The sequence below is a fragment of the Apteryx mantelli genome, chromosome 2, assembly GCF_036417845.1.
Source record: "Apteryx mantelli isolate bAptMan1 chromosome 2, bAptMan1.hap1, whole genome shotgun sequence".
In the NCBI taxonomy this organism is placed as follows: Eukaryota; Metazoa; Chordata; class Aves; order Apterygiformes; family Apterygidae; genus Apteryx; species Apteryx mantelli.
In genome coordinates, this window is record NC_089979.1 from 24,959,208 (window position 1) to 24,975,131 (window position 15,924).

General features: G+C 35.8%; 1 protein-coding gene across 2 annotated transcripts in view; it reads left to right on the top strand.

Annotated features, from left to right (window-relative positions):
• CPQ (carboxypeptidase Q) overlaps nucleotides 1-15,924 on the top strand; it is a 171,033-nt gene that overhangs the window by 114,068 nt on the left and 41,041 nt on the right. For both annotated transcript variants that reach the window (XM_067290338.1, XM_067290339.1), the window contains exon 6: nucleotides 8,406-8,497. In XM_067290338.1, coding sequence (XP_067146439.1) covers nucleotides 8,406-8,497 — 92 coding nt within the window. The remainder of the gene's footprint in view (nucleotides 1-8,405; nucleotides 8,498-15,924) is intronic.

Consider the following 15,924-nt stretch of genomic DNA (forward strand, 5'->3'; position numbering starts at 1 on the left):
TGGGAAACCTCATTTTCTTTACTCCAAACCACCTTCAAGATTCACTGGTTTACAAGCTTGACATCTGATCCAACAATCATGTAGTTCTCAGTAGTAGGAATCAATTACAAACAAAACCTGTATAAACAGAAAATTCAAGCAGCTTACATTATACTTTTTTACAAGAAAACAAAGGCAGTTTCCCATGCAAAAAGCTGTTTCCCCTGTCTAATTTTAGGCTTACTAGAGAGTTATGGATATATCATATTCAGGGTTTAAATAATGCTAAAATTTTTTTGAGGTGTGCTTTGTCTTACTGAAGCATGTGACTTTTATAGCCTTCAAGACTTCCTCTTTTAAATCGTTATTTCTCACTTAATTTTGAAGGAAAAGCTTTTTTTATTAAATGTCTAATGCTGCAAAAATAATGAGATTAGGGCTTTCTGCAATATAAATTGTATTTCTAATAACAGAATGAAAGCACAAATCCTGCTGTTTCAGAATGGGAAATTCTTGTTGACTTTCAGAAGGAAAATTCTGAACATCCTAAATAAATTGCATTATTACTGTCATCCTATAAATTGCAGTTTATTGGTGTATATGTATTCTGTGAAATCAGTCATTCAGCCAGAGAAACAGGATGCTAAGGTGAAGAGATTTTTCTCTAAAATGGAGACCAGCTTACCCATGGTGCAGCATAGAGAAATTAGATAATATTCTCTTAAGTACTGGGGAATACTGAAATATTCCTGTCTCATATTTCAACAGCTATGAGAACCCTGTCAGAAAAGCAGTATATGTGGGTAGCAAACTTAGGAATTTGTGTATAGACAATTTTTTGGGACCTCACATTATGTAGATAGCAGAGGCCAAAATTGCAGAGTGCGGTCGCTTACTCTGGAAATACCATGGAAAAGTCCTAAAGAAAGAGAAAACTGCAACATTGAAAATGTGGACAACCTCCTATGCAGAAAGAAAAAGGACTTGTTGAAAATGACCTGATTTGGTAACTCACTTGAGATCTAGACTAGAACAGGGTAAAAGATTCAAGAGGGATATTATAACTAAAAATATCAGCGACATTAAAAAGTAGGCAGTATATTTTGAGTGCAGTCGGAGCTAAAATATGTAACTTGCCATAAAGCCCAACAGCTTAATTAAACCAGCAGATTCTAGAGATTCTGGAAATTTCAGAAAATCGCCTATTTCCCAATCTGTTAATGATTGAAACAGTTTCCAATTTAGTAGATCAAATCTAAAATAAAATGAAAAAATCCCTCAATATTTGACCAGATTAAAAAAATTCATAGAGCATTGCTAGTTTGGAGAGGATTTAAATGATGCATAAAGGGACTGCTATTCTGTTGTATGCAAAGCAAAGCAATTAAGAATGAGTATTGATACAGATAATTTGACCATAAAATATGCACCAGAAATCACTTTTTTTGCAGAAGGCTGCTAGTAAAGTCACAAGAGACTTGCAACATTTCCATGAAAACTGTGCAACAAAGACACGGTAGGAGAGAGACTGGATAAAGCAGAAAGCATAACATGGAGGAAACTCAAAGATTGGTTTGATACAGTTTCCCAAGATACTAGTTTTAGGACAAACCCAGTTGATACTGGAATAAATGGAGACATTCACAAAAGATGAACAGAGTTTAGTAATAAAGAATAGTACAAGTGCCGCATTAAAAAGCATTGTTTAATTTTGTTAATGTCATGGAGTTGAAGGCAAATATTGTGGTTTCCCCACAAAAAGGGCAACTTTCAGAAGGCCATGGACACTATATGTAAGTTCCTTTAAAAGAAGGAGACAAAAATCTTTAAAAAGAGCTTGACAGTTTTTTCTGCTTCTCTGTTTTTATAGGTCTTATTAATTAAAAGAGCAAAGCTACAGAAAAGCTCAGTGTATCTAAAAATATACATGGAAAATCCTTTCTTCCTTAAATGTTTTTACACTGAAGGTGTCGACAGTGTAAGCTGAACCTCTTAAGCTGTGAAGTGAGGTCATGTGTTTGAAATGGAAGATGGCTGAGGGAAGTCCAGCACCCTCCCATGTGAGGCTGCCTGGAGAGGAAAGATATAACAGCAAGATTTTTCTAGTATCTACGATGAATGCTTTTCCAGGGTGAGGGAGAGGTGTGTGCTTCAGCTTCAAACTTTAAACATGTTACTTCTGATCAAGGGAATCCTTTAAAACCAGAATGCTATCACTTGAACTCTCCACGGGTGACTGGTGTATTAGGTGTGCATCAAGACATTTTACAGATTGTTCATAGAGCAATTTTTAAGGCAAGTGCATGGCAAGGAGTATCAAGTGAGAGTGCTGAAACTTTGTTGCAGTGTGCCTAGGAGAAAATAAATAATCCCCAGCTAAAAATGTTAGTCTCAGAGATGTCGTCTCCAAAAAATAATAGATCGGACACGAGTAATAATACACTGTTGTTAAGAGCACAAACTCTGAGCTTTGTAACATTATTGCCTTACTTAACTAATTTAACCTGGTATGAAGCACATTACACAAGTGGAATTTTGCCACTGTGATGCAGCTGAAGCAAGGGAAGTGTTCCATGGAAATCCCACGTTATTAATATTACTTCATGGGGGTTAGTAGAAATCATACACTGTTTCATTTTTGTTAATAGAAAATGATGCTGATACTTGAAATGGAATTGACCACTGTGTTTGATGGTGAATTCTAATGTCTTCCTTAGCAAAACACAGAGTATTAGTTTTGTTTATTTTTTATTTCATGGTGGAGCTTTTAGAAACTCCAGGCATTTTATGAGAAGTGCTTGCTTGATAGAAAAACCCTAACTGATGCCATCTAGTAAATTTCCTGTGTCTAATCAGCTGCAAATCTGAAAAAGGTAGACAATGCATTAAGAATTTAATGAATATCAGCAGTAAAATATGCTGTACAGGGTCATCATGCATCTTACTACTTTTTGTATTAATATCCTCTTAAAGAAATCTTAGGCCACAGAGTAATAATACAGAAAAATGAGTAGCTCATGATGTTACATATGACAGTGGGCCAGACCTCGGAATGATATATTTATGTTTACTTCTCCACAGAGGCTCCTGAAAAAAATATATCGGTGGCTTAAGGAGTGTAACAGAATAAGGGATGAGGTAGTGTAATTTGTACTACTTTGGTATTCAGTTCAAGGTGCTGTTGGGCTATTTGTGCAGAGTCTTGGGCGTGTGGAGCTGTCAAAGCTCTGAGAACCCTGATGGTTCCCACAGTTTCAGAGCACATGGTGGGGCTACAGTCATTTTCCTGTTTATTGGCTACAGGGGATATCTAGCTTCTATTTCTATACTCTTTATACTCTAAGGATCTTCTCCTCTCTGTAGCTAATGCAACTTCTTATGAATATTCTTAAAAATCAGTAGGGGTGGAAAACAAATGCAGCTTTCAGAATGAAGAAGTAGAAATAGGCTATAGAAATTAAGACAAGAGGACAGTATAGGGTGAATCAGGTGTGTCCTTCCTTCAGCACATAATGTGCATTTTACCAGTGAATGCTGTCTAAAGGCACGCTGAAATATTTTACCAGTTAATCTACTTGCATCCATTGACAACTCACTTATATGCCACTTGTAATGTGAACAGCTGTTTAATTTGCTTGTGAATGATGCCCAGTGCCTTGGTTTGCAGGGGAAAAAATAAATCCTTTCTTCACAAAGGTGGAATGCTTTTTATGTTTTCAAGAGATATGTAGTCTTACAACAATGTGATGACCTCTCTTGAAGAACTCTGATTAGCCAACACTGTCTTATTTGAAAATATTGTATCTCTTTACTTAATACCCTTCATCAGTAAGCATTTACGTTTATAAAGTGGGAAAATATTTACTAAATGAAATTTAGTATTTGTACTTCTCATCTCTATTTTGATTTTAAAAAAGACACTGTATATATCAAACATAATTGTATTTCTTCAGCTCTTCTGTGTTTTTTGCACAGGTTCTTTTTGGTAGTTTTTTGATGATCATAAAACCCATAGGTTCAGCTTTGTGAAAAGGTGGACAAAACGTATGCTTTAGTGATATCCAGAAGCTATATGTGAGTAATGGAAATAATTAACAAATGAAATATCTGTGCATTTTAGTAAACATAATAAAGCAAATGGGACTGCCTTATTGCCCTGGGAACTGGATAGTATTGTATAGTACATGTACTTGTAAATACACGAATCCTTATAATATGATGATCATATTTAGCTTTTCAGTCCACAACATTACCTTGGTTCTACTCCTGCTCCTCCTTCCTTGTTTAAGTGCTGTCTTGGGGGTGGAGCGTGTTTATTTCTTTACATTTACATATGAAAGATTAGCATATATTTGTATATATTGATACTAAACTATAAATTTCTATTCTACTGTATGGGAATATATCAGCTTTATCAGGCATTAGCAAGATATGTAGGACATAAGATTCAGGTCTTATATAGTGTCCTGGGAGCTGTCTTATTACTGGGAACTGTTGTAAGAACATACATGGATTTAATAAATCACCTCATGTCTAGAAAGTATCCATTCTACATTTAAAATTAATGTAAAATGTATGAGTCTTTATATATAATATTTTTTTTTATTTATTTATATACACCTCTATCTTATATGCTGGCAATTGTCTTTTACATAGATTATGAAAGAAAGGGTTTTGGCAAAATATTTTATTGTAGTTGAGATCAAAGTGAGACTGATTAATCAATACCTCCTTTCTAGTGCAATTACGAATCTTTTTTTTCCCCTCAAGCATTTGGTCTTTGGCTAATCTAGGCTTCCTGCTGACATCTGCAAGTATGAATTCTTTGTGATAATTTAAAAGAAACAGAACATAGTATTGATAAGGACTGCATCTTACTATAACTGAAGTGTTCAGAGTAATCATAAAATACACTACATGGACATGATGAAATGGCTAATAGCCACACCGGCACAGAGGGAGTATAGTAAAACAAGTGTCTTGGTATACATAGCACACACCCCTTTCCCCAGACATAGGTCGGCTGCATTGGTGTTTTGATTTTTTCTGTTAATTTAAGAGCCCAGGTGTCCCATAGTATTTCTTGTGCTTGGAATAGACCATGAGAATTTAGAGGCTGATCAGTAAAATAAACATTTGTGCTGAACTATGTACATACTGTATTTGAGCCTCTTCTGTGCTCTCTCACACATCTGAGTAAGAGTAACTCTACTGAAGTCAAACTGGTATGAAATCAGAACCAGGAGCTGTATATCTGACAGTTCAGTGGTCCTGGAACTTATTTCCTACTTGAGCAAATGAATATTTTTCCCAGTTAAGGATAAGGTATAGAAAAAAAAAATCCATCCTTTTAAAAAAAGTTTGGAATTTGTAGATTTATAAATTAATCTGTAGCTAGAGGAGGATCTATAGTTGTTTCGGTTTTCCTTTTAATTATGTGAGTTTAGAAAGAACAATTTATCTGAATTCTAGCTATCACCTATTGAATGTTATTGTCCTGTAAATGCCTGCTGTTCTCTTTAGGATGGAAACTGGAGTTTCTGTGGTTTTGAGCAGGTAATACACTCTCCAACTTTCATTTGAATTACGTAATTTCAGATGTGAGTGACCCAGTGAGGACACAAAAGGATCCTTGCACTGATACATCAATAAATATGGATATAACTTGATGCACTTTGCCAAAATGATCTATTTGGATGTTCTGGGTAACTTTTTAAAAAATCTTTTCGTCTGATGTCCTTTTTTAGACTATGTAATAAGTCACTTAAATAGGTAAAAGGAAGGCTATAAGTAAAAAGAAGCTACTATTTTATTTGTGCTACTTTTTTTGCTTTGTTTTAAAATTTGCTACATATCCCTGTACATAATATTCTCATCACAGAACATAGCTTTCTAGTCCAAGTACTGTTTTATCATGTCTTTTCAATACGTATTTGGGCTGTGATCTGAAAGACTTCTGATTTTATGGTGATTATACCTTGCTTAGGAGCCGGTAGTTTGGAAAAAGCAGACCAAAATTGATAAACTTCATTTTAAAAAAAAGATTGTAGCTTAAATACAGTATTTCATATTTTTTAATAAAAGCATGCATTGATACTATTTGTAGCAATTTTACTTGTGAATATTGGATTTGTTTGATATACTAGGGTCAGAATAGCTGTGTTTTTAATAACAGGTAGATAAATACTTATCACTTTCAGATTAAGATAATGAGGAAATTAAATTTTCTTCTGTACACTTTGTTTTGTATTTAAAACAACTACCTCCATAGGTTATATTTTTTCTAACTCACCCTATTTCATTTTGGTACAACACAAGTGAATCTGCTCACAGAAATCTCTTGGAGTGTAAGAGCTGATACAGTCTTCCCACCTCAGGGGATGGAAAGACCTAAACTGAGCAGGGCTTACTTTTTCTCCTTTAGTGAAAAGATGGAGTGACAGGGGCTAAGAGGGGGCCATAAGGACCTCAGACTTCTTTCGGGTCCTTCTCTGACTCATGCAGAGCTTGAGAGATGAGCTGGGGTTGGAGCATGTTGGAGGCAAACCCTGGATCCCTATCTCTGACCCTCAGCCTGCTAGACTCCCCGTGGACAACAGTGGGACCAAGAGGTGGTGCATGCAGCTGGCACTGCTGTTCTCCCACACCTGGGAGGAGCAGCGGACTTTGCTCTCCTCCTTCAAGGATCTCTTATCAAAGCTGCTTACAGAGCCTTGGCATAGTGGATTGTATGCTTAGCACCTTGTGATGTGACACACAAACACAGCCTTTTCCTGTCACCTCTATTTGCCACCTACACTCAAGCACCATTCAGACCGTGGTACAGGATCTAGCACTGTAGGCTTTATAGTCAGCACCTTTTCTGTCTTAGAGCAACCTTTTGTAACGAAGCCACTGGCACTTTTTTGGTTACCTTGTGTCTAAAGTCATTCTAACTTCAACATGATTGCCATTTTATTATTATAATATGACATCTGGCTGTTTTGAAATGTGAAGGAGACTAATCTGCTGTTGTATTGAATTAGGAGAGGAACAAAATACACTGAGATATGTGTGTGTGCATGGTGGGAGAGAGTTAAAAATTGAGGGTTCGCTTCCGTTTTGTTTACAGTCAGCAGATCTACATTTAGAAAATACACTTTTTGATCACTTGATTCTATTGGTTTGCACTTCCTTCATTATAAAATCATCGGAAATCTAAGGATTTTTTAGATTTTGAATATTCCTCTTATTCTCTATCTTCACTTACTAGGATTACTAGTGTGTAGTTTATAAAAAGAAATCTTTAGTTCATTTTCCCTCATGTTGAGAGAAAAAAAATTAATGAAGGTCAGGTCTACTTGTAAACTTCATTCATTTCAGCTAGGAAATGAAATAAGAGTTGACAGTGATACTGATATTATTTCTCTTCAGCACAGAAATGTGTATGGTAATTTATGCCTTACAGTTTATGATATTTTGCTAACTGGTTTCTTTTTGTTGTTTTTTTATATTTTTGGTGGGTTTTATCTTTGCTTGAACGTAATTAGCATTGCACTGTACAGAGAACGCTATTTATTCTTTGTCTGCTGTTCTCTGCTCTCAGTTTTGACGTCTCGAACGTATTCATTTACGAATAGAATCAATCAAATAATAAAGGGCAACAACTTCTATCTATTCATCTCTGCCATAGCAATAAACTATTTCAAAATTTATCTGAGAACTTACCTTTCTTACTCAGCTATCATAGCAAAATTCAGAATGGCCTTGCATTTGCCTTGTTTTAAGACATTTGCATACATTCAACAGCTGATTGTATTTCAGATTCTAAAATACAGATTGTTACTCTTTCATTTGTCTGATAAAAAGAAAAAATAATCTTGCAGTGCTCCTCAGTTCTTGAAATCAATATACATTTCTCATAAAAATCCAACAGCTCATTTTCAATTAATTGTAATAAATTAACCATGACAAAACAATGATAATCCTTATGAAAATTTGATTTGGATCTACTGAAAGCATACACACATTATTTATTGCAAGCCACAGCAATGATAGTAACATATGTATCGGAAATCAATCAAGATAATAATTAGGCATTTTACATTTTTCAGATACATAGATTCGGTCCCCTCATTTGTTTCTCCTGTGCTACTGCAGCAGAGGCAATAGCCAATGAGGCAATACGAGTAGCAGTGCCACAAAAAACTGTGTTCCTTCCTTGCACGCCCTCTTGCCCCACACCACAATCCCTCCCTGCAAACAAACAAGCAAAAATACTCCCAACAACAAAACCCACACTTGCAATAGTTCATTTTTTGTTTAGGTCAGATATAGTTGAATAGAAACCCAGATTCTTCTGCCCTTGGAGGGTGGAGACCAATGCAAAAAATGCTCAAATAAATGAGTATTTAGTATTAAAGACAGTATTTTAAATTATGTTTTAGGGCTTCGCCCAAAAAGAACTCTACGCTTGGTGCTGTGGACAGGAGAAGAACAAGGAGGAATAGGTGCTGAGCAATACTATCAGTTACATAAGGTAAATAATGTCTTCAGATGATCTGCTTTGCAGTAGTTATCTCCCTAGTTTTGTGACTTAAGTATTTGGTTTTCAAAATGTTCACTTTGATATTTAGCTGAAAATAGTGATTCCAGTTTTGTCTGAAAATGTATTTCCTGTTTTCTGTCATAAATATAAACTTCACTTTGTATTTAACATAAGTGATATGATCATACATATACATGTTCTGCTTGACCTAACATGCTCCATCACAAAACTGTTCTGAAACAAATATTTCATAATGATACCTATTGGGGCTTTCAAATATAGCTAACTTTCTGAGAATGAACAACAAATGGTCCACATATGTTGGTAACATGAATAAATGTTGTTTGCCTTATATATTTCTGCTTCATTGCATTTTCCCATAATAAGTGACATTGTAAAAGCAATACAAAGAAAAATCTTTGGTATCTTAACTTATTTTAATGGTGTATAATCTAAAATACTTTCTGCAGATTATTAATTTTATGGGTTTCTGGAACATTTTAAATGGTTGATTTCTGATGATGCAATCATCAGTCTCATCTCCTAACAACTGCCTCTCCAAAGTACATCATGACACAAATGGCAATTGCATAAAGCTGTTTAGGAGATAAGTCTTCAAAATAGAAATGTGGATTTTTCTCCCCCAGAAAATTTATGGTATAGCTGTATAGCTAACCTCAACTAGTATCTTTTATTCTTTTCCCTAATTCAGTAGTACTTAATCTCAGCAAAGGTTAATATATGCAAGGCAAAGACAAGGATTTGTTGAATGTTTGTGTGTTTAAAGAATCAGCTGCTGTATAATAGTATGAAAGCAGACTTACAAGAAAGTAAGAAACTTCTAGAAATTTTTAATGCTAAGCAACCTAACAGAACAAATTAATGGAAATTTCATTTTGAGGAGTTGCAAAATTCAAATTCTTTGTGATGAGCAAAATTAAGTCAATTTTCATCTGCAATAGAGTGGTCTGAGATAGCATCCCAGTGGTTTTGCTTTTCAGGCTAATTGGGAACAATCAATTATTTCCCACTAACTTGTTTAATATTACTAAGAGATGTATTTAGTTACTCATATATAATATAGTACCCCCTACTAATTCCACGCTGTTGAGATAGCTCAGTTTTCTCGTTTGTAGAGGTACCTAAGAGCTTGCTATGTCAGGATCAGGGAGGTGGCAGATTGCAGTACCGTGTGTATTTAGGACTCTGGACTTAACTGCTGATTCTCTGGTGTTCAGAGCAAAGGAACAAACTAGCATGAAACATTCTGGAATACATAGCACAGCAATGATATGCCTGTCATTTACAGAAGTGCTCCCTGTTTATGAGAAATATATCACCTGCGTAGATGTTGAAAACAACACCCATTTCCATGTTGGAAAACAATCTCCACCCAATGGTCTAAGAATAGTCAGCATTACATGCAATTGTCTCATACACTTCTCATCTTTTGCCAAAAAGTCTGTATTTTATTGTTATCTCTAGGATTTTTATTCAAAAGTAATACCAAAAAGTAGACTAAAGGATCAAATAGGGAAATATAAAGCAGAGCTGGGTGTTGTTTGAAAAATACTTACTTAGTTTGCTTTTGAACTGACAAAGATGTGTTTCAATTTTTGTTATGCTGATGCACTTTAATCTGGATGTTGTGCTTCATGAACTTAACATGAATGTATAATTTAGACTGAAAATTTAAGTAAAAATGACATCCGTCTGTTGTTTGTTGTTCTCGTTTCTCCCCTGCCATGTGATCTGGCATAATTATAAATTGATACAAGTATAGGACATCTCATTAGTCACAATAGCAAAATAAAGCAGATTAATACTGTACATTATATTTAGCATGAAAAATATCTTAACCTTTTAGTGATTTATTTGTGCAAATTTCTGGCAGTTAGGATATGATGGCACAAACATTGCTTGTTGATGATAATTATTACAAGTAAAGTAAGAGTGATATTTGAAGATGCCTTATTAAATGAAAGATGACTTGTATGACTCATTGACATAGCTGATTTTATGATGACTTTAGTTCACTATAAACAAGTAGAAATATGAATATTGTAACTCAGCGCAGACAGACATGGATTTCCTTGACATTGTAAATTACTTCCTTGTGTCAGTGGAAATGTGGCAAGGGAGAAAAAATGAAGAAGATATAGCAGTGGGCAAGTACCAGTACTGTTACTTTTGTATTTATTTTTCTTTCAATTTAATTTCAGGTCTTGAGAATATATTTCTTTTTCTTCTGTCATTGTAGGTTGCCACTGGTATAAAGGGGATAATTTACTGCAGAAATTACTGAGATAGCTACAACATAGGGATTTTACTATGGTGCAGATAATTAACTCATATCTCTACGTAATAGCATTATTTGTATTGCTCTCAAGTATTTCTGTAGAGCCCAGTATTGTAGTGTTTGATTGTTAAAAGAAGTGATAGGGAATATTGGCTGTTCAGAGCTTTATGAGAATGTGAGGCTGCCATATTGGGTTGACCAAAGCTCAGTCTAGCCTAGTCTCCTGTTTTTGATAATATTCAATAAATAGATGCTTTGGAAAAGAAGATACCCAAATGCAGGCATAATAAAAATAGCCATACAGATTACTAATACAACCCTTCTTTCATTTGATGATGTATTTTTCTGGAGAGAATCTCACAGTCCTCATGTGTCCTAATCCATTTTTTCTTTTGTATGATTTTTTCAAGACACTTCCGAGAGCTGACAGCCAAATGTCATCTACCAGTTACAGCACCCCTGCTAGTGCAGGAATGCCTGCCACCCACCAGTACCATCACAGAACACTTGCTCAGTTTTGACTGTGGGTTAGAAACTTCCACAGGGAAGCACCAACACCATTTCTCCCCCCAAAATACTTGCTGAACTGCTCGCTGCTTTTAGTTGATAGCCAATGAATCCTAGACTGCAAAACCACCTGATTCTCCTTCACACTACTCCTTATCTTGATGAAAGGTAATGAAATCAAAGGATTTTGGTGGAAAAGAGGCTCCAAATCTTGGAGCTACATTTAATGTTCCTTCCCAGTGCTTAGTGTGCTGTGGCCTGGGTGCTGAATGGGGCTCCTAAGTATAGACAATACAGTAAATTCTTCAAAAAATTTGAAACATAACAAATGCTGCTTTCCTTTCCAAGTTACACAGAAGAAGCAGGAGGAACAGGGTTTGGTAATTTTAGTGGAACTCATATTGCATCTATTCTGTCCTGTACAGATTCTTCTGGGCCCTTTAACAACAGTACCTGAGTGCTCTCTGGTAGGGTTTTAAGTTTTTCCTATGTTTGCTCTTAATGTTGTCTTCACAAGAGGTATATGTAGCAGAGTGTCTTGTCTTGGTAGGGACTTGTGGGGTTTGCTGCTTCTTATATACCTGTTGCTCTGGGCTTGTCAGGGAAAACAAGTCAAATAAGCGCACCTTACATTAGTCATGGACGTTTGTGAGGTTGATGCTGGTCTTTAGTTCTGGCATCATTTCATTGTTTTGGACTAGACTCTCACTCTGACTAATCTCTCTCTGTCTACCATGAAGACAAGATTACAGTTATTTACCCAACTGAATTAAGGGACTGTGAATGGCAGATAATATTTATTTTGGAATAAATTTCTTGGGAAAGTAAGTGCATTTTGAGATTGGAAGACTAAGAAATATTAGGCCAAATTCAAACTTACTTTAGTAACTCTGTTGTGATCACTGGAGGCATTAATGAACCAATTCAATTATGAATACAATATTATTATTATTATTATTCCTTATTAGAGGAAAAATTCTTAAAATATTTCTGCATGTTTTTATTGCTTTCTTAAGGATGTTTGTGCTTTCTTAAGGATGTTTACAGTACTTAACTAAATTTCTGGTGAACCTACTGTACACTGTTTTAACTTTTTAGAAAAGGTTTGACTTTATGAAAAATATTAATCGCAAGCATTTACTCTGTTTTCCTTTTTGTATTTGTTACCAAGAAGATTTAATATTTTGCTGAAGTTGGGTCTTCATTGATACAGAACATTCTGAAATGTTGGTATCTCATTGATACTTGCAATATTCTTTGTTGCTGCTGACATGAGCTTTCTGCCCTAATTTACTGAGTTACTTTCTCTAAGAAACAAATATCCAAAAAAATTATTGTGGCTTTCAGGTGACGTAGTTCTTCACCAGAACATATTAGTTCCTCAAAATCACACTTTTCAGAAAACTCATAGAGTGTGTTTTCTCACTCACAGAGAAATTGGATTTGTGTGATTTGAACCAAACACATCAAGGACTTGAACATGGTTTCTTTTATCCCATTAAAATATGTTGACCACTTGACTATTGACTGTTCTCAGGAAAATTTCCATAAAATTACTGCTTGTTTTGACCACTGCTGTCCTGTTGTTCCTTTGCTCCCTGTCCTCTCTCTGTTTCCATCTCGTCTTACCTTCAGAAAGCACGTGAGGCTGTTGGAACAGGGACCATCTTTTTATTTTGTGTTTATACCTTGCACAGTGGACTCCTGGATATAATAAAACCTCCTGTGGATGCCTACAGCACATAATAATGTTCATTAGCACCATTTGTCTGATTGTTGCAGAGAAGTATGGTGGTTCTCTTTTTGACTTGGGTTGAAGTGGGACACAAATTTATTGAAGATTTTCGGATTTTGAAAATGATTTCCTGTCCAATTTTTACTACTAATCTTCTCTCTAGATGCTTTCTTTCCTTATGACTTTGGATGTGTTTAGTGAATTAAGAAGTATGCTATTTTTTCTCTGTTTTACTATTTTAGATTTGTTCAATCATACTTAAAAAGCAGGTAGGGGTTAAAGAAGAGAAAAAAGCAACTGAGCAAAAAGGATTTGTTTTAGTTTTGGATACAGGGTGTTAACAGTGGTAACTGATACTTGGAATATACAGAGGTAGAAGACACCACTCTGGAGTAAGGTTATTAGATGTTTATTACCTTGAAATCCCCGAACTGCAAGGGGAACCCCAGGAACCTTGCGGGGAAGCAACCAGACTGTCCCAGGCACCGCAGACCATTGGCCCATGGCGAGGTTCGGGGGGGGCATGGGTTTAAGGTGAATTAACAGGTTACAATATGGGGTACTCGCATACGCTACTGTTGCAGATAACAAGGGAAGTTAGGAGTCCACAAGTCCAGGTTGACACCTAGGTGGTGCAAGTCTAAGGGTTGTGATCTGCCATTTCTTATGGGTTCTGCACACCACGTGTTTTGGCAGCTGAAATAATTGATCGGTCAACATGCTCATGTCTCCTTGCCAATTTTCCACTGTTTACCCACAACACAGGTTATTTCAGCAAAGGACAGAATAAAACTGCAAAAGAGGAAGCAAGCTAACAATGAATAAATAGTACCTGAAGCCTCAGGTCTTTGGTCATAAAACCTACTTGCCTCTAGAGTGCTTATATTGGCAATTCTGTGACCTCCGTGTCATTTTGTTGTCCTACATTTTGTTTTAGGCAAATAACCTAATGTGGAGGTCTCTGTTTGGGAGATCAGGTTGATGGCACAATTTTAAAATTCTTCTATGGGTCACTAAGTTTAGAAATGAAAGAAATGAATAAGAAAAAAAACCCTTCATTTACAAAATTGAAAAAAAGCGACTGCACTATATTCTCCAGAATCACAGTTAACATCTAGTAGCACCCCTTATTGTGTTAACCACAGAAAAGTCAATATAATTATACAATTATATTTTACACTGGTTCTGGCTCAGCAGAAATTCATAGTTTTTAATATTGAAGCATCATATTCCTAGTGAAAGCTGCAGAAAAAAATCAGATTTTGCTAAAACATACAAAGGGATTGATTCCCTACTCTGCCTGAAGCAGGAAAGACCCAGATTCAGTCATGGCATTGTGTTTTTTGGCTGCATAATCTTAATATTAATTTAAAGTTATGTGTGGGCAAATTTCATACAGGTCTAGCGTTAGGAGAACTTTGGTCTTTGTATCCTTCCTCCCTTTTCTTTCCATCATGCAAGTAGCAGAACTGCCACCTGGAACTTCTGAACTGCTGGAAGTCTGCCCGTACTATCCTGAAGGAAACATTAGGCTCTTTGTATAATTTTGGGTACAAATGACACAAAATGAACAGCAGATGAAGTCCAGAGACTCTTTTAGCATTTATTTATTTATTACACTATCTCTATAAGTGTCACTTCTTTTGCCTTAAAAATGGTAATTACTCATCACAGGATAGTTTAGGCCCCATGAGAGCAATCTTCAGTAACTAAAAGTATATAACATATTTTTAATGTATATATATATATTTATATAATACTTTAAGAATGTATATAGTATATATTTTAGTAGTATAGTAGTAGTTTAGTAGTTTTAGTAGTATAGTGTAGTGTGTATATATAGGATGTATGTGCAATATACATTATATAATGTGTGTATACACATACACACACATAGACTGTTTTTTATGTATACATATATACACACACACAGACACACGCAAACTTATATACTAAGTATCTTTATTTTCTATAGGCTTCAGCTGCAAAGATTACTGAAATATGTATGGGAATGACCTCCAAGTACATATTGGCAATATGTGTGTCCTTTCTCCTTCTCAAAGTCAACAGTTGCTAATACATTGATTCCTTGGAGGAACTGCTTCCACCAGTTCTGTCATCATGCAGGGCCCACTGGAGTTGTTAGAAGGAGACATCTTATGAGGATAGCTCTTCCTCTGCTTTCACATTGCAGGCAGACTTTATATGACTCTAATGGTGGGATGTGTAGAGAAGAAGCATCATCAGTGTTTGAAAGACAAATTCTGCTACTAATTTTTCAGTTTCATCCATTGTCTTGTTGATGGAGATGTGATTTGCCTTCTCTACAAAGACAAGGGCATGTTAGGCAGCTTGTGGAATGAATGAAAGAACTAAATCTGGACAGTTTGCTACTATTCCAAGTGGCAAAGAGAGAGATTCCACACGTGAAGGAACATGAGATTTCACAGCTGAAAGGGAATTTATGTTCTGTTTGTGTCTGTAAGCAGAGGGAGGAGGTCTGAGCAACCTGGAACAAAGCCTGAAGAGGAAGCAGGAAGCATGGGAAATCTCAGTGGCCTGTGTGCAGGCATTGGTATGTGGCACCTGACCACCAGGTCCTAGGTACTTTGGGATGTTCTGCTGTGATGAAGCTGGGCTCCTCATATCCAAATTCCCTGCAGCTGTGCAAGACACAGAAAATTGTCACCTCCTGTTGACTCATGAGGATGAGCTTTCTCCTCATTGACTTCTTTTCACTTAAACACCGCACCTTTTACCCAGATGAGAACCTAAAAACATTCTACATAAAAACATGAAATATTAAAGATGTGTGATGTGATAATTTGTTGCCAGATTATCAATCTATTATTGCAAGTTACAAAAGCACTCATTTAC